Source organism: Capricornis sumatraensis, chromosome 5 (genome assembly GCF_032405125.1).
Source record: "Capricornis sumatraensis isolate serow.1 chromosome 5, serow.2, whole genome shotgun sequence".
NCBI classification, from domain to species: Eukaryota; Metazoa; Chordata; class Mammalia; order Artiodactyla; family Bovidae; genus Capricornis; species Capricornis sumatraensis.
Genome location: NC_091073.1, coordinates 36,365,946 through 36,392,881, shown reverse-complemented (window position 1 = coordinate 36,392,881; position 26,936 = coordinate 36,365,946). Strand labels below are relative to the sequence as shown.

General features: G+C 36.5%; 1 protein-coding gene across 1 annotated transcript in view; it reads left to right on the top strand.

Annotated features, from left to right (window-relative positions):
- Positions 1-26,936, top strand: part of HYCC1 (hyccin PI4KA lipid kinase complex subunit 1) — an 83,855-nt gene that overhangs the window by 21,473 nt on the left and 35,446 nt on the right. The window contains exons 2-3 of the mRNA XM_068973172.1: positions 17,090-17,168; positions 23,979-24,080. Coding sequence (XP_068829273.1) covers positions 17,118-17,168; positions 23,979-24,080 — 153 coding nt within the window. The 5' untranslated portion in view covers positions 17,090-17,117. The remainder of the gene's footprint in view (positions 1-17,089; positions 17,169-23,978; positions 24,081-26,936) is intronic.

Here is a 26,936-nt window from a genome sequence, read left to right as displayed (position 1 = left end):
TCCAGTACTCTTGCCTGGAAAATCCCATGGACGGAGGAGCCTGGTGGGCTGCAGTCCATGGGGTCACTAAGAGTCGGACACGACTGAGCGACTTCACTTTCACTTTTCACTTTCATGCATTGGAGAAGGAAATGGCAACACACTCCAGTGTTCTTGCCTGGAGAATGCCAGGGACTGGGGAGCCTGGTGGGCTGCCGTCTATGGGGTCGCACAGAGTCGGACACGACTGAGGCGACTTAGCAGCAGCAGCAGCAGCAGCAAACTGGTAGTGATACTTATATTCATTTATCATACTGTAATTTAGAGTGTTTTCACATGCTTTATTTTCTTTATTTTTCTGTTATGTGTGGTAGGGTAGCTATTATTTTTTGCACAGAAAATTTAGATCACTTAAACTTTCTGAGCCTTAGTTTCCATGTTTGCCTGGTCATGTTGGAGTAATAGGTAGACTCAGAATTCTGGCCCCAGCTGCTGTTCTTTAGCATCCTTAGAATATTGTGTACTAAGTGTCACCCATTCAGATTTCTTATATTAAAAATTTCCTATTAATGTATCCTGGTGTTTTAAAAATCCTCTGTGTTTTTTTTTTCTTACTGTTTTTTATTTATTTTTTTTCATTAAGGATCCAGTTTTATTTTTTTGCTCCTTACTGTTTTTTAAGTACCTAAATTTCTGTATGTAGTCATGTCTCCCATCCTTGTTTGTCAAGTTCATTTTTTTAGAGTTAGGTATATGATCTTCATTTAATTTTCATTCAGCTTTACCTTTTGAGATTAAGTGCATGATACCAAGCTGTCACAAGAATGTCCTTTGTATAAGTATTAACATGTCTAAAAATGTTTGTGTCTGAGTGTGCGAGGAGTGAGAAGGAATTGTTATAGGTTGTCTGTGGTAGTGATAGTTCTCCTTTAATTGTGATCTAAATAAGCAAGCCGTTTTATTAGCTATGTAGGTTTATATTTTTTATTGGATTATTTATTTTTGAAAAATTCAGAGATCTTTTCATAAAGTACCCTGAAACTTTGTCCTTTGAGCTGCATTGTCAGCATCTCTTCATATCATTTCCATAGCAGCAAACTGTAATACTTAAACATTTAAAATATGACATGCCAACTTAATGACAGAATTCATGTAGGTGAAATTAAACTGGAAATTAACGCTGAGGTAGAATAAAAAATTTAACTGTTGTGTGGGATGAACTTTGGATAACTTTCAGTAGGATTATTAGAAGTGAAATAAACAGAATGCAGAGAAAGACAATGGCTTTCCTAAATACTTGAAATAAGCAGTTATAATTAAAAAGAAAAAATGGAAGGTGTAAAAAAGCTCATTTATAATAACAGTGTAAACTAAACCCTATTAAATAACAAAATGCACAAGTAACCTTAGACCCAGCAGTGTTCTTGAGTCTATCCTATAGAAGTACTTGCAGAAATATAAGAAAGTTTGTCACAGCATTTTCAAATAAAAAAAAATTGGAAACAACCATTTTAAGGGGCTGAAAAAATTTCAAAGCTGGGCAATACCTGTAACTTAATAGACTTAGCTAAAATTGTAATATTCAGAATTTTTTTTTCGCCACAAAAACCTAATTTCTCTAAATGTGTCTTAATGGTGTTTTAATTACCTGTTACTGTGTAACAAATTACCCCAAAACTAAGGGGCTTGAAAATAACAAAGCTGTATTTTTCTCATGATTTTATGGGCTGACTGGGTTGAGCCGGCAGTGTTGCCTTTGCATGGCTGAAAGCAGGCTCGCTGAAATCACTGTGCAATTCACCTGGGAGCTTGGCTGTGGCTGAAATCCCAAGATGGCCTCTCATCCTGCAAGGCCTTTCTTCATGTGATTCTCATTCAGATGAGCTTTTATAGCAAGGTGGCTGCCTTCTACGATGGCGTTTCAAGAGGACATGCCCTAGGTGCAAACTTTTATTTAGCTTCTTCTCATGTTTGGTAAAGGCTTCTGGTCAGAACAGGTCACATTGCCAAGCCCAGCATCCGTGTGGGAGAGAACTACACAAAGGTGTATATGATAAGAAGGGCTGCTTGTTGAAGGCCCTAAATATAATAGTAATAGTCTACCACACATAAAGAAAAGTGTCCAGAATGTGTCAGATGGACAGGTTAAGGCTCTGTGGATTCTAAGATTCTATTTGAGAGAGGAGAGGGGAGTCAAAACACACACTGATCATCATATCCATATCAGTTTGAATGCAGAAACAGTTACAAAGATCCACCTCTGTTCTGTTAAGCCAAGACATTAAAGAAATTTGAAAAAATGTGAAACAAGACCAGTCAACTCTTCTCAATAATTTTTTTGTTTAGGGATTATTAAAAATAAAGATGTTGATATATAATAGGCTTATCATTGTAATATTTAAACTTTATCATTAAAAATTTCAAGCAGTATAAATGTCAGTAAATATATCTACTATAAAAAAAACCCTCTTTGGTGTTCTCAATACTTAATAGTAAAGAGGTTTGAGAACTGCTGATTATATAGTGTATGCTTAGAAGAAAGTTTGAAATAATATAGAGTAATGTAACAGTGTTTTCCTTTGAAGAGTGGGATAGAATCAGTGAGAAGGATGAACATTTCTTTTAATTATGTGAAGAAGATTCAAGTGTAACAATGAAAAGATACTCTAATAAAAATATTAGTAGAAATAAAAGATTAATGTTCTATCAAAGTATTTATAATTTTTTTAGTTTATTCTTTTTCTTTCTTGATGAAAATTTTATAGTTTCTTGGTATTTTTATAATAAGCAGAGCCCTTGTTTTCTGCTCTACATTGTGGCTGTGCATTTCTCATAATTTTATCATGATTCTAGCACTTGTAATTATTCCTCTAGAAAATATAGGGTGCTGTCTCGGTTCATTTTCCTTCTCAGTATCCTCCCCACTTCCTTCGCCATCTGGATTACAGGCTCCTATGGACACATATCACATTTTACTGTTCTTTTACTAACAATACAAAGTCATAGAAATACTTTGTATTATACTGAGTAGGCACTCAAGGCTTGTTGAATTATTAATATTGGAATTTTAATGTATAGTAATATTTTTTGCATGTATAAAATTACTGAGTAAGTCATACACATGACCGATTCTCATCCTATGTCTGTTTTTGTCTAGTCTTGTTCTCTTTTTTTCTTCCCACTTGGGCCCTGCCTGGCTGCTGTCTGGATAAATTGTATGAGCTAGACAGGGGATGGGTATATAATTTGTCAACTTGAGGTCCTGGTCTAATGAATATGTAAAAAGCGTTACTGGTCACTAAACTACTTACTTACACAATAATTACATCAGTGAACGGTTTTGAGGTAACTTTTGTAGTTTGAAACTTTTATAATCTGTCAACATAAACTTTACGGTTTGTGTCTTAGGTGTCAGGGTATCATGGACTTTGATTTCCTGAAGTAATACGTGAATCATTTAGAATATACTATAATTATGTTTTGTAAAAAATGCTACAAACATTTTGGAAAAATCATAATTCAACTAATAATCGCCCTTGTAGATTTCTTCCCAGTATTAAATTTAAAATCCGTTTCTGGTTCTTTTATTTTGTTATTATTTTTACTTTATTTTTTAATTACTTTTTATTGGAATGTAGTTGACTTACAGTATTGTGTTAGTTTTCGATGTACAGCATCATTCCATGTTATTACATTCCGTGTTATTATTCCATGTAGTCATTCCATCTTACTACGGAGTATTGAGTAGAGTTCCCTGTGTATACTGTAGGTTCTTATTAGTTGTCTATTTTATAGTTATATATATATGTCAACCCAGGCTCCCAATTTATCTCTCCCTTCCTTTCCCCATTGATAACCATAAGTTTGTTTTCTATGTCTATGACTCTGTTTCTCTTTTGTAAATAAGTTTGTCTGGTACTTTTATTTTTAATGAGATGCATAACTTCTATGAGTGGAATCTAGAATTCTTGTAAAAATATTCTTGAAAAAATTCTAGTAAGATTTTTTCCAAGTCAAGATCAGTCAATCAATCAGTCTTTAAACAAGTCAATCAAATGATGCTTTTGTGGCTCACAGATGTGATGCCATAGTTCTCTCCTGACCATTTGCCTTGCCAGCCCTTCATCAGTGCAGGCCCTGAGTGTTTCCTTGGAAAGCTGTAAAAAACTGTGGCGTAAAAGGAAGATATAGTAGAGAGGAAAGGCATACGCAGGCATGAAGGTTGAAACGACAAGATGCATTTTGGAGGACAGCAGTAGGTAAAATTTAGATAGGTAAGTTGTGGCTGTATTACAAGGGGAGCTTGAGGTAGAAGATCTGACAGATATATGGAAAAGTGTCATAGTATGTTTCAGGAGAAAAGCAGTGTTTCAGGAAGATTAGTTTGGCAGTAATGTGTACAGTGCCCTGGAGAAGAAACAGGAGCAGGAAGGCTGTGACTGGTGCCTACAGAGGCAATAAAAACCAAGACTGAGGGTGTTGCCGTAGACATGGAGAGCAGATGGCATGTTTGACAGGCATTATGAAGGATGAAATTTATTTCTTTATTCAACAAATCTTTATTGAATACTTGACGGTATATATTCCTGCTACTAGTATCTGAACTGAACTTTGCTTGTAATTACCATACAATCTTAAACTTTAAAGTTATGTACGCTAGTGGTGCAGTTCTCCATAATATTCTCTTTTCTGGTGATTTGTAATTAAAAACAATAATCTTGCAGATCTTTTGGCCACCAGATGCAAAGAGCCAGTTCAGTTCAGTCGCTCAGTCGTGTCCGACTCTTTGCGACCCCATGAATCGCAGCACGCCAGGCCTCCCTGTCCATCACCATCTCCCAGAGTTCACTCAGACTCGCATCCATCGAGTCAGTGATGCCATCCAGCCATCTCATCCTCGGTCATCCCCTTCTTCTCCTGCCCCCAATCCCTCCCAGCATCAGAGTCTTTTCCAATGAGTCAACTCTTCGCATGAGGTGGCCAAAGTACTGGAGTTTCAGCTTTAGCATCAGTCCTTCCAAAGAAATCCCAGGGTTGATCTCCTTCAGAATGGACTGGTTGGATCTCCTTGCAGTCCAAGGGACTCTCAAAAGTCTTCTCCAGCACCACAGTTCAAACGCATCAATTCTTCGGTGCTCAGCCTTCTTCACAGTCCAACTCTCACATCCATACATGACTAGTGGAAAAACCATAGCCTTGACTGGATGGACCTTAGTCAGCAAAGTAATGTCTCTGCTTTTGAATATGCTGTCTAAGTTGGTCATAACTTTTCTTCCAAAGAGTAACCGTCTTTTAATTTCATGGCTGCAATCACCATCTGCAGTGATTTTGGAGCCCCCCAAAATAAACTCTGACACTGTTTCCACTATTTCTCCATCTATTTCCCATGAAGTGATGGGACAAGATGCCATGATATTCGTTTTCTGAATGTAGAGCTTTAAGCCAACTTTTTCACTCTCCTCTTTCATTTTCATCAAGAGGCTTTTGAGTTCCTCTTCACTTTCTGCCATAAGGGTGGTGTCATCTGCATATCTGAGGTTATTGATATTTCTCCCGGCAATCTTGATTCCAGCTTGTGTTTCTTCCAGTCCAGCGTTTCTCATGATGTACTCTGCATATAAGTTAAATAACCAGTGTGACAATATACAGCCTTGACATACTCCTTTTCCTATTTGGAACCAGTCTGTTGTTCCATGTCTAGTTCTAACTGTTGCTTCCTGGCCTGCATACAGATGTTTCAAGAGGCAGGTTAGGTGGTCTGGTATTCCCATCTCTGTCAGAGTTTTCCACAGTTTATTGTGATCCCCACAGTCAAAGGCTTTGGCATTGTCAATAAAGCAGAAATAGATGTTTTTCTGGAACTCTCTTCCTTTTTCCATGATCCAGTGGATGTTGGCAATTTGATCTCTGGTTCCTCTGCCTTTTCTAAAACCAGCCCGAACATGAGGAAGTTCACGGTTCACGTATTGCTGAAGCCTAGCTTGGAGAATTTTGAGCATTACTTTACTAGCGTGTGAGATGAGTGCAATTGTGCAGTAGTTTGAACATTTTTTGGCATTGCCTTTCTTTGGAATTGGAATGAAAACTGACCTTTTCCAGTCCTGTGGCCACTGCTGAGTTTTCCAAATGTGCTGGCATATTGAGTGCAGCACTTTCACAGCACCATCTTTCAGGATTTGAAATAGCTCTACTGGAATTCCATCACCTCCACTAGCTTTGTTCGTAGTGATGCTTTCTAAGGCCCACTTAACTTCACATTCCAAGATGTCTGGTTCTAGGTGAGTGATCACACCATCGTGATTATCCGGGTCATGAAGATCCTTTTTGTACAGTTCTTCTGTGTATTCTTGCCATCTCTTCTTAATATCTTCTTCTTCTGTTAGGTCCATACCATTTCTGTCCTTTATCGAGCCCATCCTTGCATGAAATGTTCCCTTGATATCTCTAATTTTCTTAAAGAGATCTCTAGTCTTTCCCATTCTGTTGTTTTCCTCTATTTCTTTGCATTGATCACTGAAGAAGGCTTTCTTATCTCTTCTTGCTATTCTTTGGAACTCTGCATTCAGATGCTTATATCTTTCCTTTTCTCCTTTGTTTTTTGCTTCTCATCTTTTCACAGCTATTTGTAAGATTTCCCCAGACAGCCATTTTGCTTTTTTGCATTTCTTTTTCATGAGGATGATCTTGATCCCTGTCTCCTGTACGATATCACGAACCTCATTCCATAGTTCATCAGGCACTCTTATCTATCAGATCTAGGCCCTTAAATCTATTTCTCACTTCCACTGTATAATCATAAGGGATTTGATTTAGGTCATACCTGAATGGTCTAGCGGTTTTCCCTACTTTCTTCAATTTAAGTCTGAATTTGGCAATAAGGAGTTCATGATCTGAGCCACAGTCAGCTCTGGGTCTTGTTTTTGTTGACTGTATAGAGGTTCTCCATCTTTGGCTGCAAAGAATATAATCAATCTGATTTTGGTGTTGACCATCTGGTGATGTCCATGTGTAGAGTTTTCTCTTGTGTTGTTGGAAGAGGGTGTTTGCTATGACCAGTGCATTTTCTTAGCAAAACTCTATTAGCCTTTGCCCTGCTTCATTCCGCATTCCAAGGTCAAGTTTGCCTGTTACTCCAGGTGTTTCTTGACTTCCTACTTTTGCATTCCCGTCCCCTATAATGAAAGGACATCTCTTTTGGGTGTTAGTTCTACAAGGTCTTGTAGATCTTCATAGAACCGTTCAACTTCAGCTTTTCTTACAGAATGTGGTCCACTGGAGAAGGGAATGGCAAACCACTTCAGTATTCTTGCCTTGAGAACCCCATGAACAGTATGAATAGGCAAAATAATAGGATACTGAATGAGGAACTCCCCAGGTCAGTAGGTGTCCAATATACTACTGGAGATCAGTGGAGAAATAACTCCAGAAAGAAAGAAGGGATGGAGCCAAAGCAAAAACAATATCCAGCTGTGGATGTGACTGGTGATAGAAACAAAGTCCGATGCTGTAAAGAGCAATACTGCATAGGAACCTGGAATGTCAGGTCCATGAATCAAGGCAAATTGGAAGTGGTCAAACAAGAGATGGCCAGAGTGAACATCGACATTCTAGGAATCAGCAAACTAAAATGAACTGAAATAGGTGAATTTAACTCAGATGACCATTATATCTACTACTGCGGGCAGTAGTCCCTCAGAAGAAATGGAGTAGCCATCATGGTCAGCAAAAGAGTCCAAAAGGCAGTAGTTGGATGCAGTCTGAAAAATGACAGAATGATCTCTGTTCGTTTCCAAGGCAAACCATTCAGTATCACCGTAATCCAAGTCTATGCCCCAACCAGTAATTCTGAAGAAGCTGAATCCCTTATTGTATCATTAAAAATTTTTTACTATTTCAAAATTTGCAAAGATCTATACTATAAAGAGGGTTTCCCTGGTGGCTCATGGGTAGAGAATCCACCTGCCAATGCAGAAGATGCAGGTTTGATCCCTAGGTTAGGAAGATCCCCTGGAGAAGGAAATGGCAACCTACTCCAGTATTCTTGACTGGGAAATCACATGGACAGAGTAGCCTGGCAGGCTACAGCCCATGGGGTCGCCAAAAGAGTCAGACACAACTTAGCAATTAAACAACAAACAGTACTATAAAGAAGAAAACCAAGATGCAACATCATTTTTTTAACTGAAAATTTAAGTGAAATCATTTGATGTCTTAGGAAAATTCAGAGGTGCCGGTATCAGGATATGTACAAAATGAGATAGTTTATACCTGATGAATAAAAGCAACTTTTATATAGCATAGTGATAACTGTGATGGTTACTCTGTTAAGCTGGCTCCATTGATCAAGCATAGCATTTAAGATAAGATAGTTATTAATTGAGTTTTGTTTTTGCTTTGTGGCTATGGACTTTTCCAAACTTTGAATTCTGACCAACCATATCACAATGTCTCATCATTAACAGTAGGATAGGCAAAAAGTTTACATAAGCAGAATATAAACACATTCATTGAACATTCGTAGATTATGTCCTATTTATAATAAGTTTTACTACAAGTTTTGAGAGAAAAATCGAATTCCTTGATGGCAGGGATCGTGTTTTGAAAAATGCGATATTCTCTAATCAAAGGACACTGCCTTGTACGAAAAAGGTATATCCTAGATATTTGATTAAGGTGGTGTTCTGGTTATCTGTTGCTGCCTAACAAACCATCCCCAAACTTAGTGGCTTCAAACAGCAAGTATTTTCAATCTCTCACAAATCCAAGCTTGACTAGATCAGTTATAGCATGGCAGGTCTTCTGCTTCATGTCAGCTGAAGCTATTGTCAGCTGGAGGCTTGGCTCGATTGGAATATCCAAATGGCTCAGCCTTGTGGCTGGTACTTGGTACTGACTCTCAGCCAGGGTCTTGGTTCTTACCCTTGCAACTTTTCATGATGGTTTAGGCTTCTTATAGTATGGTGGCTGGATTCCAAACACACGAAAGTGGAAGCTGCATAATGGTGACATAGACAGAGAATAAACTTGTGGACTTGGGGAAGGAAAGGGTAGGACTAATTGAGAGAATAGCATGGAAACATATACTTTGAAAAGTGAAAAAAGTGAAAGTGAAATTCACTCAGATGTATCTGATTCTTTGCAACTCCATGGACTGTAGCCCACCAGGTTCCTCTGTCCATGAGATTCTCCAGGCAAGAATACTGGAGTGGGTTGCCATTCCTTTCTCCAGGAAATCTTCCTGACCCAGGGATCGAACTTGAGTCTGTTGCACTGCGGGCAGATTCTTTACTGTCTGAGCCACCAGGGAAGCATATACATTTCCCTCGTGTAAAATAGATAGCAGGTGGGAATTTGCTGTGTAACACAGTAAACTGGGCTCAACCCAGTGCTCTGTGACAACTGAGAGGGGTGGGATGAGAAGGGAGATGTGAGGGGTGTTCAAGAGCGGGGGGCATATGGACATATGAATACCTATGGCTGATTCATGTTGATGTATGGCAGAAACCAACACAGTACTGTAAAGCAATTATTCCCCATTTGAGAAAAAAAAAGTGAAAGTTGCAGATCAAGTCACAGCATGTGTTCACTGCATTCTTTTGGTGAAAGCAGCTTATGGGGACAATCCAGATACCAAAGTTGTTTTCTCACTTATATTATTTGAATTCAAATCAGATATCCTTTCCCTGGACAACAGATTCTTTTGAAGTCTTGAAAATTTTGGGAATAGGAAGCTGGAAATGGGGAATGAGAAGAGGGATTGCTACCTTTCTTCCAGTTGTCCTACCTTTTACAAAAGAAATACACTGGCCTGGTTGCCAGAATACTTTGGTATCCCAACACAGTTGTGTTCGTCCTTGGGGAAGGCAAAAGATGCTGAATTCGAAAGACATTTGCCATAGTAAAAATCTCTGCTCTATTTTTAATAACCAGATATTTTTGATTTATGGGGAAAATAGGCCCAAGTTATAGGTCTTTGGAAAGATTTCCCATGCTTCTGCTACTGGCTGTAAATTCTGTTCCTTCTCCCTGTGCCCTGAGAGGAAGTTGTTCACTTGAGAACACACATGGGCAGTGAGGCAGTCAGCACAACTTCTTTTCAAGCATCAGCCCAGGTACCCTCCTGTTTCATAGAACTCTCCAGTTGATTGGTCGTTTTCTAAGCAGTAAAACCACTGAGATTAAATTAAGTTTATTCTATAACATAATCTGAACATTTCCTTCCGCTCTGTTTTCCTAAAATTCAACCAAGAATCTTGATAATCTTCTGATAGCACTTAATTTACTTATGATGGCCCTATTTCATAGGATAGAAAAGTTAAAACTTTGTGATATGTTATTATCTACTTACAGAAATTTGTCTATTCTTTAGATTTATATAAACTTGATTTTCATGACATATAAAGCAAATGGTTTTAGAAGAGTCAGTATTAATTTCTAGTTATTGCCAGCATTCACTGGATCATGGAAAAAGGAAGAGAGTTCCAGAAAAATATCTATTTCTGCTTTATTGACTGTGCCAAAGCCTTTGACTGTGTGGATCCCAATAAACTGTGGAAAATTCTGACAGAGATGGGAATACCAGACCACCTGACCTGCCTCTTGAGAAACCTATATGTAGGTCAGGAAGCAACAGAACTGGACATGGGACAATAGACTGGTTCCAAACAGGAAAAGGAGTGCATCAAGGCTGTATATTGTCACCCTGCTTATTTAACTTCTATGCAGAGTACATCATGAGAAACGCTGGGCTGGATGAAGCACAAGCTGGAATCAAGATTGCCAGGAGAAATATCAGTAACCTCAGATATGCAGATGACACCACCCTTATGGCAGAAAGTGAAGAGGAACTCAAAAGCCTCTTGATGAAAGTGAAAGAGGAGAGTGAAAAAGTTGGCTTAAAGCTCAACATTCAGAAAACGAATATCATGGCATCTGGTCCCATCACTTCATGGGAAATAGATGGGGAAACAGTGGAAACAGTGTCAGAGTTTATTTTGGGGGGCTCCAAAATCACTGCAGATGGTGACTGCAGCCATGAAATTAAAAGACTTTTACTCCTTGGAAGGAAAGTTATGACCAACTTAGACAGCATATTCAAAAGCAGAGACATTACTTTGCCAACAAAGGTCTGTCTAGTCAAGGCTATGGTTTTTCCCCTAGTCATGTATGGATGTGAGAGTTGGACTGTGAAGAAGGCTGAGCGCCGAAGAATTGATGTGTTTGAAGTGTGGTGTTGGAGAAGACTCTTGAGAGTCCCTTGAACTACAAGGAGATCCAACTAGGAGACCAGTCCTGAGTGTTCATTGGAAGGACTGATGTTGAGGCTGAAACACCAATACTTTGGCCACCTCATGCGAAGAGTTGACTCATTGGAAAAGACTTTGATGCTGGGAGGGATTGGGGGCAGGAGGAGAAGGGGACTACAGAGGATGAGATGGCTGGATGGCACCACCGACTCGATGGACATGAGTTTGGGTAAACTCCGGGAGATGGTGATGGACAGAGAGGCCTGGCGTGCTGCGATTCATGGGGTCACAAAGAGTCAGACACGACTGAGTGACTGAACTGAACTAAATTCTTCATGATGCATGAGAAATAATAGTAAAAATATTTTTTAGAGTTTTGCAGTGAAAATTATAAGTACTCTTTTTTTCTTTTTGTGTTCTTCCTTAATTGGATGAGAGTAAAATATAAGGTATAGACCTTTTGTGACAACACTTTTAAGATATGTCTTCTGGAAAGTTTCTTGAGGAATTCAGGAATCATTATCAGGGTTAAAATTAAAATATAATGCAGCAACTGAAGAATAGAGATTTAGAAATGTTTTATTACATACTGAAAATATAAAAAATTAATTTCACACAGGCCAACTCTGCTTGTGAAATACTGCATTGAATCTTAGCAAGCTTTCTAATACAGTTTTAAATATTCTTTTCCAAGATATGTTTGAAAAAAATAGGAAGTTAGTTACACAGTATGAAACACCTAATTTTGTTCCTTTTGCCTTTGAGAAGAATAAAGTTTTTTTTTTTAATGTGAGAATATATTTTAAAATATTACTTGAGATATCTAATTAGTTTTATAAAACTTCAAAGTTACATAATCAAGACTGCCATAAAGGTTAAAAGATTACATATTAGATATGAAATGTGGGGGTGAGATAGTCACTGTAGAGAGCTTCTTGCTGAGTGCTGGTAGAGGGAAATGGTTTTTAAAACGCTGTTTCAATTTTGTGGTCCATTTGCTTCTTGTCCTACCTAGTCTTTAGTGGTACCTTTAGTCATAACTGTTATTCATCATGGAAGCCAGGACTAATGGAGAGATTTTTTTTGAGTGTTGCAGTGTGTGGTAAGGACAAAGAAAAACTTCTCTCAGCTGGCACACACTATTGCTTTTTCATCTTCTGTTTCTCTAGATACTTATTCTACATTAAAAAAAATTCCATTAACCTCTGCTTCATATAATGCATTATTGTTTCCCGTCTCATTTTTAATATTTGTACATTTTCTATTTTTCTTAAGATACTTTTCCTTTTATGAAATTTTAAAAAACTTGTCATCTAAAAGAATTTTTAAGTTTTATTCTATTTAGATTTGTTTCAAACTGGCTTGACTTGGTAATTTAAAACTGCATGAATGACAGTTGAAATTTTTACTTTTTATAATTTTATGGTATAGTGTAATATTTTTATGAATTACAAATTTAATTGAAAGTATTTCTATATTGTGCTGAGGATTTTTGACCCCATGGAAAGATAACGAAAATGCTTGAGTTTATTACTGTCCTTAAAACACAACTAATGATAAGTAAACATGATTTGAATTTTCATTCATGTTTATAATTCAGTACTATAATTATTTCCCTTTTTTTAACTTTCAGCAACTAGATAAGAAATCTCTTCATAAATTAGTTTTTGGTCATCTCAGTTTAGTGCAGAGAGTGAAATGTAATGGAAGAGAATTTGCTCCTTAGGTTTGAGAAGCCCTTGTATAATGAAGTATTATGAAAGTATTGAAATTGAAGCTTTAATAATGAATGATGTAGAATGTTATCAGAAGATATGAATATGTGCTTGTGTGTTGATGTACTTTAATGTTTTGTTTTGTTTTTGAATACACTATCATTTGGATTGGATCCTAGAATAGAAATACATCAGAACTTCAATAATTTTTTAAAAATTTAAAATTTCTAGAAAAGTTGCAAAGATAGTACAGAGAATTCCTGTATACTCCACACCCAGTTTCAGTTTCTCCTAATGTCATATTATGATTGTATATTTGTCATTACTATTACATTGCTGTCAACTAAATTTAAGTCTTTATTAGAAATTCACCAGGGCTTTTTTTTTTTTTCGGAAACTATCCCTTTTCTGGTCTGTTCAATATGATCCAATCCAAGTGACCATATTGCATTTATGGTCGTGTATTTGAACTGTGGTGTTGGAGAAGACTCTTGAGAGTCCCTTGGACTGCAAGGAGATCCAACCAGTCCATTCTGAAGGAGATCAGCCCTGGGATTTCTTTGGAAGGAATGATGCTAAAACTGAAACTCCAGTACTTTGGCCACCTCATGTGAAGAGCTGACTCATTGGAAAAGACTTTGATGCTGGGAGGGATTGGGGGCAGGAGGAGAAGGGGACTACAGAGGATGAGATGGCTGGATGGCATCACTGACTCGATGGATGTGAGTCTGAGTGAACTCCGAGAGATGGTGATGGACAGGGAAGCCTGGCGTGCTGTGATTCATGGGGTTGCAAAGAGTCTGAGCGACTGAACTGAACTGAACTGAACAAAGTGTTTTCCAGGATACTGTATCAGTTTACATCCATGCCAACTGTGTATGAATATTCTGGTTGCTTCATATCTTTTTCAACATTTAGTATTGTCTCTTTCATTCTAGCCGTGTGTGTGTGTGCGTGTGTGTGTGTGATATTTCCCTGATGACTAACAATCTTGAGTACCTTTCATATATTATGTTTCCATTTGGATCAGTGATGTGTTTGCTTTTCCTATTGAATTTTCTGCCTTTTTCTTAATAATTGATGAATTCCTTTTATTTCTGAATACGAGACTTTTGACAGAATTGTTAGTATCTTCTCCCACTCTGGTTTTGTCTTTTCATCCACTTAATGGTATCTTCTGGTGAATAGAAGTTCTTCCCTTCCCCCACCCCAGTTTTACTGGGATATGATTGCCAAATAATTATGTATTTAAGGTGTACGTGATGCTTTGGTATACCACAATCAAGTTAATTAACAATCTATCATCACACATAATTACCAGTTTTTATGTGTGTAGTGAGAACACTTAAAATCTACTCTTTTAGCAAATTTCAAGTATCCATTATTATTAGCTATGGTTACCATGCTGCTCATTAGGTTACCAGAACTTACTCATCTTATAACTGAAAATTCGTACCCTTTGGCCAGCATCTGCACATTCCTCCACCGCCGCCCCCCCACCCCCACCCCCAGCCCCTGGAAACCATGACTTTACTCTCAGTTAACATGAGTTTGACTTATTCTGCACACAAATGAGACCTTGCAGTATTTGTCTTTATGTGTCTGGATTATTTGACTTAGCTAAGATTCCCAGATTCATCCATGTTGTTGCAAATGGCAGAATTTCCTTCTTTTGAAGGCTGAATAATATTCCTATGTATGTTTGTGTGTGTATCATATTTTCTTTATCCATTCATTTGTTGGCAGACAGAAATTCTTTTAATGGAGTCCAATTTATAACAATCCCTTTTTGATAAGTGCTTCTGTGTCTCATTTAAATTTTTTTTTTTGCCTACCCCAAGGTTTTGAAGGTATTCTCTTATGTTCTAAAAGCTTTATTTTACTTTTTAAAATTAGATCTGTGATCCAACTGTAACTGCCTTTTGCATATGGTGTTAGCTAGTAGGTTATGGTTCTCTTCCTACCCCCTATCCCATGTAGCTGTCCAGTTGACCTAACCCCATTTTTTATAAAGATTACCCTTTTCCTACTGAAGTACATTGTCACTTTGCTCATAGATCAGATCATCATGTATGTATAGGTCTGTTTGTGGCCATTCTGCTCTGTTTCATTGGATTTTATTGATAGTGCTAATATGATAATACCACACTGGCTTAATTACTGTGCTTTTGGTAAGTTTTGTAGTAAGCTTTAATATTTAGAAGTCCAAGTCCTCCAGCACTGCTGTTCTTTAAGATTGCTTTGACTATTCTTGATCCTTTTGCATATCCCTCTTGATTTTAACCTTTTAAAAATTAGTTTTAATTAGATAGTTATTTTGAACTTTTGTAAAAATTTTACCTTCCGAATTCTTTGTAACTTCTGGTTCTACTTGTGATTGCTTTCTGTCTTAATTTACTAGATGAGCAATGGATAAATAAAAAAGAAAACTCATGTGTATTTATATTTACTGTGCTTCATTTTGCTTCACAAATATGTATAACAGGATAAAAAAAAAGTAGATCTAGGTAGAAAGAAAATAAGGGAATGTGTATAATATAATATTATAAATAAGATTAATCCTAGCCAGCTTTTTTGTGGATAGAGTTAAGGCAGAAACTTTGACTCCCATTTTATTAAAATCAAAGCAAAGACAATCTGCTGGGAGATTCACAGTATCCATAATATAAAAGCAAACAAGTTACTCTAAAGGAGAATTTTTCATGGTATTGAAAACTGAAGATGTGAATTTTTTGCTCCTTTGGATTTCAAAGGGGATAACATAGGATCAGGCAGTGTTTTCGTAACATTTTGGGCATAAACTCAAAGCCTGGTTTATGTGAATGAACAGTACTATAAAATGAATAATATGGTACAGATAATGTGGTTTTTAAATAGTTTGGCTTGATCCAAGGATAAAATTTAGAATAATAAAAGGGCTATTTTTTAATCCTAAAAAAGTAAAATGCATATCTCTCAAGTAATTCTTCATGTATGAATAAATGAATCAATGAATATATGTATTTTCTTAACCATTTTTAATAGAAATTAGACAGTAGAAACATTAGAATGTATTCTTTGCAAGAACCAGTGTTGTTTATTTAAGATGTATCTGTATACTTTGATAGACAACTTAGCAAAAGTTGCAGGCGTTGATAGCCTTCAATAATAGTATTGCATAGTAAGACAACACTTTTATTGCCAGGTGCTTCTATTTACATTTTTTTCATTATATTTTCACAGTAATCAATTGAAAGTATGTATTGTGGTTTTTCCTAGTTCATGAATGAAAAAAGGAAGGCAAATAACTTGCCCAAGTTTATATTACAAGTAAGAATAGAATCAAGATTCAGTTTCTGTCAGTTTTGCCTCGGTTTCTTCTACATGATAATTGTGATGAAAATCAAGAAGGGCTAATGCAGGGTTTGTGCCTGGCTTAGGAGTTTAGCAAATTCAGATAGAACTAATAAAGTTTTCCCTCAAGAAACAGTCCACTCTCTTATAGATGGAGGTATGAAGAAAACTATATTGTACTTTGACAGAAGTTTTTCTTGAGATAAATTTGTTTTGCATTTCCTTTAACTTTCTTTTTTTCTTATTTATACTTGAGTAAATTCCAGTCTTCTGAATAGCTATTGTTGCATATTGTCATTACCTTGGATATTAGCACTTTTACTTCTGTTTCATGAGTATTAAGCTTCCAGGAAACCAAGTGGCTTGCCTAGATAGTTATTGTACTAAAGAACTGAAATATAAGCAAACTAAATTACTGTAATGGTTTCTATAAAGTCAAGTTTGGATGCATGTCTTTTTATATTTTCACAATTTTAAAATGTGTTCTTAAGTTGCATTATCTCTTTGGAATTATTTAATTTAAACTAAGGAAAAATGTCCAGTATGTTTCACAGCTGACATTACTAAAAGCTGAGTGAAAATTGTAGAGCTAATTCATCATGTTATAATCGTTTATACTTTTGTCATGATTCTTGCATTTCAATGCTGTTTGTGCCCATTGATTTGTGATATTAACTCAGTAATTTTATGTTTGAAACTGTTTTAATTTCTCAATAAAAAAGTAGATAAATTTTATAGGATTACTTCTATCTTTGGTAATCTGACTATAAAGAAAATGTATTCAAAATTTTAGCATTTTTCTATGTTAATTTTCAGGTTGAAGATTTAGAACAGATGTGGAAAAATGTTCACTTCAGAGAAAGGGGTTGTGGAGGAATGGTTGTCAGAGTTTAAGGTAATATTTACTGTTTTACTATAATAACTATATTCCAAAGAAGTTTTATCTGCATTTTAAATTCCATTGGCTTCCTTTTTTAATGACTAAAAAGCTAAATATCTGTGGAAGCAAAAGAATATTCCAAAAAACTTATTGGGCAATTATTTACACATAATAATCTTTGTGAGGAAATTGGCTCCTTTTTTGCCAAGTGGTTTAAAGGTTTGTCTTCTCCCTTTTATAGCAACATCACAAAGAATGGTTAAAGTCTTTGAAAGTTGATGTCACTCTTCCTAACCACCATGAACAATTCACGGTTAAAATGTTTCTCCCAATTTGGGGCGGCAGGGGAAATGGACATGATCAACGATGAGAAGATGGGAAGATATTTGCACAACTTTCTATCAATGCATCTTTCTTTAGTTGGCTTACCCAGTGCCTGTAAAGGGGTATATAACTTTTGGTTAGCGGATGAAAAACAAAAACAAAACCTCTGTTTGGTTGTCTTATGAACTCTTCTCTATGATAGCTAAAATTATATTTCTTTAACCAGTTAGCTGGAGCTTCCCTGGTGGCTCAGTGGTAAAGAATCCACCTGCCAATGTAGGAGACACAGGTTCGAACCCTGGGTTGAGAAGGTCCCCCCATGAAGAAAGAAAGGGCAGCCCACTCCAGTCTTCTTGCCTGGGAAATCCCATAGATAGAGGAGCCTGGTGTGCGGTAGATCAAGGAGTTGCATGACTTAGCGACTAAGCAGTAACCTTCTTTTTGTCCTCTTTTTCTCACTGTTACACATAATTATGTGAGCTTCCTGATCAGGAACCACAGGAATGGAAAGTTTGGGCTGACACTTTTTTTTTTTTCTGTCCAGCTTGATTAGCCCAAGACCTCAGACAAAAGTCAGAGTTATTAGCTTGTTTCAGTGAGAGACACCATACAATAGGTACTGTGTAAGCATTTCACCAAACAAAAAAATAAAATAATTACAGGATTTGGAGGAAAGGTATTCAGATGAAATTTAAATGAAATAGTATTTTGATAGGCTCCAGACAAAGCAGAGCAACGTATAATGGGGTTAAAATCAGACCTGGACTGTGAAGTGGACCCATGGTCATGTTGTCTTTAGAAACTACAAAGTTAACATCTGTGTGCAATGTTGGGTTCCAAAACCCCTAATCTGAAGCCTGGTTCTCTGTGTCTAGGTGACTCACATCCTCCAGGCAAGAGTGGGATATTTCATTCTTATCGATACACGTTTAAAGAGCAAAAGTTTTGATATCTGTGATTTTAGATAGCAAAGCTTCTCACTGAGTAAGAATACAGAAGTCACTAAAAAATGGAGATTCAAGAAGGAGAGGACATATGTATACCTATGGCTGATTCTTGTTGATGTTTGACAGACAACAAAATTCTGTAAAGCAATTATCCTTCAATTAAAAACTAAATTAATTTTTTTAAATGGAGGTTTTTATGACACTTTTCAGCTGAGGTATGTCCTTGAGAGAAGCAGTGTTTCCTATTAATTTTGTAGCTGGCCGTAGCTGTTGTTGTTGTCTTATCCTGATGAATGACAAAGATTTTCATTTTGTCAGCTTTTGTAGTCATAAATTATCTTTCTATGGATCCCCTAATTCATAGAGTGATGTAGTTATGCATGCTCTTATAGAAGTGCACTGTTTGTGCCATCTACATATTTTAACAGTTTGAATAAATCTGGTGTGTGCCTTTTTTTCTTACATAAGTTGTCTTTGTGTTTTTAAGTTTTTTTTTTTTTTTTCTGTTTCATGAGAGTTTAATATGGTTCATTATCATGATTTTTTTGGCAAGTTGTTGAAAATTGTCAACTTTAACAGCTGACTACCACTCCTGGGATATTCTTATGTTTAATGGTGAAGCAAAATTTGCAAAAGGAAATATAGCCATTAAACCATTTTTTAATATGGGAGTTGTGGCAAGAGGGCATGATGAAGGATGGGAAACATAGGGGAGGAGTCAACTATTAAGGCAAATAATTAAAAGTTATGGCTAATTCTCTTCCCTTATCATCTGTTTGTTTATTCTCTTCCATTCCTGGGAAGGAAGCTTTTTCATTGAGAGAAGTAAAATCCTGGACCCTATGAACTGAAAAGTTATTTAACTTTCCCCTAACCATCCAAAAGTAAAGATAGTCAATTTGATATAACAAATGATATACACATTTTTGTCAGGTATAAGGGAAGATATTTCCTATTTTTTGGTTAATATGGTAGGCATTTCTGAAAATTATTTTGAATTGTGTTAATGTGCATTGAATTCAGCTCTGTTTATGTTTGGTAAAGAGGTTAAGGTTACCAGACAAAGTTAGCAACATACTAAAAATAACAGAAGATAGTAAAGTACGGAAGAACAAATCTCTTACTTTTAAAATTAAAGTATCTTGTCTTTTGAAATGATTTGTGATGTTAGTTACATATTTTGGTTAAAATATTTAAGAAATAAGATTTAGAGATTATTTTTCTGTCATTCTGAGTTTCTGCTTGGTTGTTTAATTTAATAACCATGGTGCTAATAAGCCAACGTCATCATGACTGATAAAGTAAGTGATACAGGGTGCTTGAGACTGAGAAGTCAAATTTTTCCTCTAGGTGGTTTTACCATGTTGGACAAATCGCATAACTTCTTTGGGTCTCAACATCCTCACCAGGAAACCCTGAAATAGGTGGCGTGTGAAGATGATTTTAGCTCTACAGTTTTCCATGGGTGCAGCCTGAACTCCCAGACTCATAACTCACTCAGCATTCTCTCAAACGCACAAGATAACATAGTTTGCTTTGTGCTTTTTTTTTTTTCTTTTTTGCCTTTGGACAAACTAGCATCTACTCTAGCTTTGGGCCCTCATTAATATTCTCTTAGTACGGGGGGCTCTCCCCAGAAAGAGAGAGGCAGTGGAACTTCCCTCAGCAAAGCCGAGGGGTCCTGAGGAGAGATGAGCCTGCTGTCCACCAACCCAGCCCCTCAGCAAGTGAGAGACAATCAGATGCGAGGGGTTCCGTCTGAGCAGTTCTGCTCTATTGCCACAAACTCTTGGTTTATATAGGCAAGCAAGGGGTTTTTCGAGGGTTGGGCCAATCACATTAAAGGTCGAATTGTAATATGCCATAGTTGCACCAATCACGTTAAAGGTCAAATCTTAATATAGCATAGTTGCACCAATCACGTTAAAGGTCAAGTCGTCATGCGCTTCATTATAACCAGAGTCCATGGTGATCACGCGCTGTCCACGTGCATGGAAATCAAGAGAGCCAATCAAGTTTTAACAACCAACTTACGCCACACCCTCACCTCTTCCGCCAGGCGCCATCTTAGTTCTAAACCACAAAGCTAGCCCTTCTTTTTCAAGGTTTCCCATTTAGGGCCCCACATCTTAGTTTACCAACAACTCCAATACTCTTGCCTGGAAAATCCCATGGACGGAGGAGCCTGGTAGGCTGCAGTCCATGGGGTTCCTAAGAGTTGGACACGATTTCACTTTCATGCATTGGAGAAGGAAGTGGCAACCCACTCCAGTGTTCTTGCCTGGAGAATCCCAGGGACGGAGGAGCCTGGTGGGCTGCTGTCTATGGGGTTGCACAGAGTTGGACACGACTGAAGTGACTTAGCAGCAGCAGCAGCAGCAGCAGTATACCAACAAAGTCATTAGACTCAGACCTAATTATTTTAAGATTTCATGAGTTAGTTCAATTTCTATATTTCAAATACTTATCTGTAAAATGTTATCTTACAGATTGTATTGTTTTTCTTAATGTTATGTGTAAATTTATATAGCAGATTTTTTAATTTTCTGGTAGTCACTGAATCAGAATATGTGACTCAAAATCTAGTCTTACGTGTAATGTTGTTGGTCAGAGTTGTTTTATTTATTGGTTCTCTATCCATCTGTCCATCTTCATTAATTCTCTTCCATCTAACCTGTATCACTTCCTTAAATTTTATAAAAGCCATCTGCCAAATGATACTTTAATTTGAAGCATCTGTCTTCTTCAAATTTTGCCAAGACTAATTTCTTACCCTGTTATCCCATTATTACTTCTTTTGTCTCTAGTTCTGCATTCTTCAAAGTGAGAAAACTTAACTAGTATTTAAGAAGGCCAGTACCTTTGAACTAGTACAATATAAATTTAAAGGTTTGTTGTAATGGTATTTAAATCCATAGACTCTTTTACATCTTAAGGTTTTCAAAGCACTGTTCATAAACACAGCAATTGTATTTTCTCTCCTATTGACAAAAATTAACTTTTCTCACATTCACAAAATGAAATAAAAATGTAATAGCTTACTAATTTTTAGGAGACCTTTCCTCTCATTTAGCAGTAGTAACCTAGGCCCAGAATATTTTTTAGAACTTGTCTTTTCGGAAAAGAACTGTGGTTTTACTTTTGGCTATTTCACAAAAAACATTTTACCTCATGAGGGTTAATTGGTACATAACTAAAAATTGTAATTCACACTTTTAATGACTGTTTCAGTTTTAGGCTAGATAGTGCATGTAAAAATCTTTTTATTCACTAATCATTTTTTAAGATTTATTTTTCAGTTCGCTTAGTTTGAAATTTTATGTTTAGACACACATGTGCACACATGCACAAACATACATTAATGTGTTTTACATATATAGCTTAGGTTCATTATGTTCCAGGCAATTAGACATCTGTTGTTTATTTGACAGTTACTCCCTTTTGTATAAATTCCACCAGTATTAGGTTACTGTTGATCAAGTAACAGAAATGGAATGTTGCCTGGAGATCTTTTGTTACATGCTTTTGAACTATTGAAGAAAGCCCTAATCCCCTCTTTATGTAAGCAGTTGCAGTGAAACTCTCTCCTCCCCACCCAAAGAATGGTGGAAGGTTCCGAGATAGTTCACGTTTACTTAACCATTCCAGGAAACAAAACTGTCCTATTAAATTAAAAAAAAACAGTCTATTCACTTATATATCCTAAGGTGAAATGTGACCTGTTTTTCAAGAATCTACTGAAGAGTAACAGTGACAGTATTTATTTCTTATTTTGTTCATCTATTATATAATGTCTGCAGCAAAGATTTGAGTACAAGGCCTTATGCTGAATGCTGTAGATGGAGAGATAAGATAGATCTTGCCTTTGAGGAATTCACAGTAAAGTTAAAATGAATCAAATATCCTTATTATAAATATGCTGTTTAATTTTATATGTCTATTTATGCACACATACATCTATATACACTAAACTACAACCCATTTTAAATCATAAAATACTAGGATATGGGACATGGAAAAAATAATGTATCTCTTACAATTACCAGTATCTCGAGACATTAGAAGCAAGATATCACACGGACCACAGCCTTGTCTAACTCAATGAAACTAAGCCATGCCATGTGGGACCACCCAAAATGGATGGGTCATGGTGGAGAGGTCTGACAGAATGTGGTCCACTGGAGAAGGGAATGGCAAACCACTTCAGTATTCTTGCCTTGAGACAAGGAGATCCAACCAGTCCATCCTAAAGGAGATCAGTCCTGGGTGTTCTTTGGAAGGACTGATGCTGAAGCTGAAACTCCAATACTTTGGCCACCTGATCCGAAGAGCTGACTCATTGGAAAAGACCCTGATGCTGGGAGGGACTGGGGGCAGGAAGAGAAGGGGATGACAGAGGATGAGATGGCTGGCTGGCATCATCGACTTGATGGGCATGAGTTTGGGTGTACTCCGGGAGTTGGTGATGGACAGGGAGGCCTGGTGTGCTGTGATTCATGGGGTCGCAAAGAGTTGGTGATGGACAGGGAGGCCTGGTGTGCTGTGATTCATGGGGTCGCAAAGAGTTGGACACAACTGAGCGACTGAACTGAACTGAGACATTATATCTGCTGCAGGATAAACATTGTTAATTAGTTGGTTGATTGATAGAAATACTTTTCCTAGGTAAAAAATAAAGAGTTGGAAGACAGAAGTTGTTAAAGAAGGCCATACTCTAGAAGGATAGGTTTTTATCATTTGTTATAAAGAAGTTGTTGTTTTTTTGTTTTTTGTTTTCATATTTCCCTACTACCTTTACCCAAAACTGTCTGACTTACTACTGGAGTTTTATCTCTTCCCATTCCTTTCTGGTCATGGTGTCCTTTCTGAAGGGGTGACCCTACCAAACTGTGGTTAGTTGTTGATATTTTAAATGGCATTAGGAAAATTTGTTGGTAGTGTGGCTATCTTTTTCTCTGTTCCAAGAAGTAAAAACTTCCCCCCAGTTCTGTAAAGGAGAACAGTCTTACTTAACAGACATTATATGATCTGTGGCTTTAAGGTTTGGAACATTAGATCCTTATATAGCATGTTTATTAAGAAACAGGATAAAATACTGTTAATGAGATCGGTAACATGTATGTTGCTACAAAAAAATGTACCTCTGGCTTTAGAAATGATTCGTATTCTTATTTCCAACTCCAAACTATGGTCAAAGATGCAGTGTTGATATTAATTTGTATCCCTGTTGATGTTGAGTATTAAATGTATCTTTTGTTTTATTTTTACCATTTTTTTGTTGAGATATTATTCACATAATGAAAAATTCACTGTTTTCAGGTGATAGTACAGAGGCTTTTTACTGGTTTTAAAGTGTTGTGCCATTAACACCATCATCTAAGCCCCAAAGCCCCACCATCACCCCCCAAAGAAAATCTGTATCTAATTAGTCACTCTCAGTTCTTCCTCTTCCCAATTCCCCCTCCCCCAGTTTCTGACAATCTGCTTTCTGTATTTGGATTTACCTATTTGGGACATTTCATAAAAGTAAAGTGTATCTTTTAAATTTGTTTAGACACTACCAGAAACGTCTTTACCAAATTATGCTACAAATTTGAAGGAAAAGAGTTCTTTAGTTTCATCTCTCTATAAAGTTATCCAGGAGCCACAAAGTGAGGTAAGTACTCTCAGAGTTCATCATGCTGGTAGTTTTCATTTGATTGATTTTTAATTTCTTATTGTGAAATATATATATTTTAAAAAGTAGTAAAAGTAGAGTTTTAAAAACTGTAATGTATATTTTGCAGTGTTTAACTGATTCCTTTTGAGAAATGAATAGAGAGGTAAGAATACTTTATATTCAGAAAAATGACAGAATAAAAAAATTATGATAAAATGAGCTCCAATGTATCATCTCCTAGGCCAAGAAATAGGATCACCATATTCCAAAGCCATCTCTGAACATGCTGCTGCTCATCTTTCTATGTATTATGTATGTATGTGTATGTCTGTCTCTCCGTCTGTGGGGATAACCTTGGAGAGCCTGGGTCACTGCATTCATTTATTCATTCAGCAAATATTTGTGTGTCCATTATGTGTCAGCTGCAGTGCTAGGCAACAGAAAATCAAAGATGAGTAGCACATGGCCTGTGTCCCAAAAGAGGAAAGGGAGAAAATAAGTAAATACATACTTTCAGAGCAATGCTTAACTGAGTCTAGATGGATTTGCACACATTTTCCAGGTGTAGAAAGTAAAAGGACATTGCAAGCTGAAGGGAATAGTATTTGGAGGCCTGAGAAAAGGCAAGAAATTTGAGTAGCTAGTAGTTTGGTTCTGGTGGTAAGTTTTTCCCAGCCCTTGCTGCTTTTCTCTGCCTTCCCTTCTCCTGCATTTTCTTTGCATTTTTAGATAGCAAATTTAGTTTGAAAGTGATAAAGTGAACTGTACTCCCAGATTCTGGTGCTTATAAATTCTACCATTCATAGTAGAAGTAGATAAGGTTTGGAAATGGTGAGGAAAATAAAAATGCATGGCATTGAGATAAAAGCAAATAATCTAGTTTTTAGCCTGATAAATGTGGTAAAGACAGTGTGTATCCTGTATTCTTAAAAAGAAAACTCAGTCTTAAAAAATGTACTCAGAAGTACTTCTCAGATATAACTGTGTGATCTACTTTTGGGCTTCCCTGGTGGCTCAGCTAGTAAAGAGTTTGATCCCTAGGTTGGGAATATCCTCTAGAGAAGGGAACGGCTACCCACTCCAGTATTCTGGCCTGGAGAATTCCATGGACTGTGTAGTCCATGGGGTCACAAAGAGTCTCCTTTTGCTCTTTAGAATATTTTATATCTTAATGTGGAGATATAGTATTCCTAAAAACTTGATGTCATTGTCTGTTGGCAGTTTTGAAATTTGAAATGTTGATTCTAGTTTATTTGAAATCTGGGAAATTTGGTACCTTTTCATTATGTGGTTAAATTCATTTGATAAATATTCATTGAACACATATAATGTGTCAGAAATCACTTAGAAATGTACAAAGTAGAATAACTTCTTTATCTTATAGATTAGAACTTACATTCTTGTAGGTGGGATAAACATTAAACAAATACCTAAATGTATAATGTTAGTGGTAAAACTATGAAGATTATAAAGCAGAGTAGGGGAAGTATGTGTTGGGACTGAGGAGGTGATGGTTGAATTAAGGTCTGAATGAATTAGAGCAAGAAAATAAAACTGAGGGCAAGAGCTTTCCAGAGAGGAAGTAGTCATTGCAAGGGCCCTGAGGTAGGTATGTGAGTCAGGCTCAAGAAACTGTAAAGAGGCAGTTTATCGATAAAGTGAAGTTTCCTTGACCAGTGCTTTTAATTGACTGTAGCTTTAAGATAGATATAGGATTAGAGGCTAAAAATACTTAGGTTTGTTAGGAAGCCAACTGTTTTGTTTTGTTTTTTAAAGAGCCATATGAAATCTTTTTGGTGTTCTAAACATAGGGAGCCCATAGTGAGAAGTCGGTTCCCTGGCTACTGGCACCTAAATATTAGTCCCCTCCAACTTCTCTGTATCTTTGTCCTACCCATATATTCTCAGTAATTGTTCAATGAAAAAAAAAGTTTGGAAAATTCTCTTGTAAATTTACCCAAACTTAGCTTTTCCCATCTTCTTTAGTCAATTAAAGGCATTTTATGATACATTTCTTATTACCATTAACATTCTCTTAAGATACAGCTTCTTACTTATGAATGGATGATTGTAAAAATTCATTTGTAACTCAGTTGTTATAGAATTCATAATGTATTTTAGAAGGGAAAGAAGGTACGTGATGAATAGACTATAGAATGCCATTTAATATATCAAAATATATTAATACTTGAAGTACAATTCTCTCTTAATAGTACTGTGAAACCTACCCAATCAAGTTTAGTAATGTTTCCTTGAGAAAATACATTAAAAAATTTGACCAAAACACTAGGAATGCAGCATATTCTAACGCCCCATTATTTGTCTCAATTATAATCAGGTTAAGTAAGTCCAACACTGCCTGTGTTTCCCACATTGTATGTTGTCTTATTCTTTTCTGACGTTTTTCAAGTATGTTTATAAAGTAGTTAAAAAGTCTTGGCTTCAGTCTGGCCTTCTTGAACTGTGTGATTATTTTTGGTTTCAGTAGCTTCTTTGTCTCAATTTGCTTATGTAGAAAGAATACATTGTCGGGGTAAAGACATTGCACCCTAGTATTGTGGGAATTGAATGGGTTTACATATATGAAAGTACTTTGCAAGTGTAAAACCCTGCATAAATATTGGTATTTATCTCTAGTAGTTCGATATACTTAATTTCATCTAATCTTATTGCAATATGTAACTGCTACATCCCTTTTGAATCTATCTTCATTTGGTTCTGCTTTCATAAATCAAAACTTTTTTAGATGTTAAACGATTTTAAAAGACTGGAGTGTTTTGATTAAAATTGATTATGTGCTCATGCAGACTATCGAATAAATTTTCAGCATAAAGTTTTATAAGTTTGCAGATA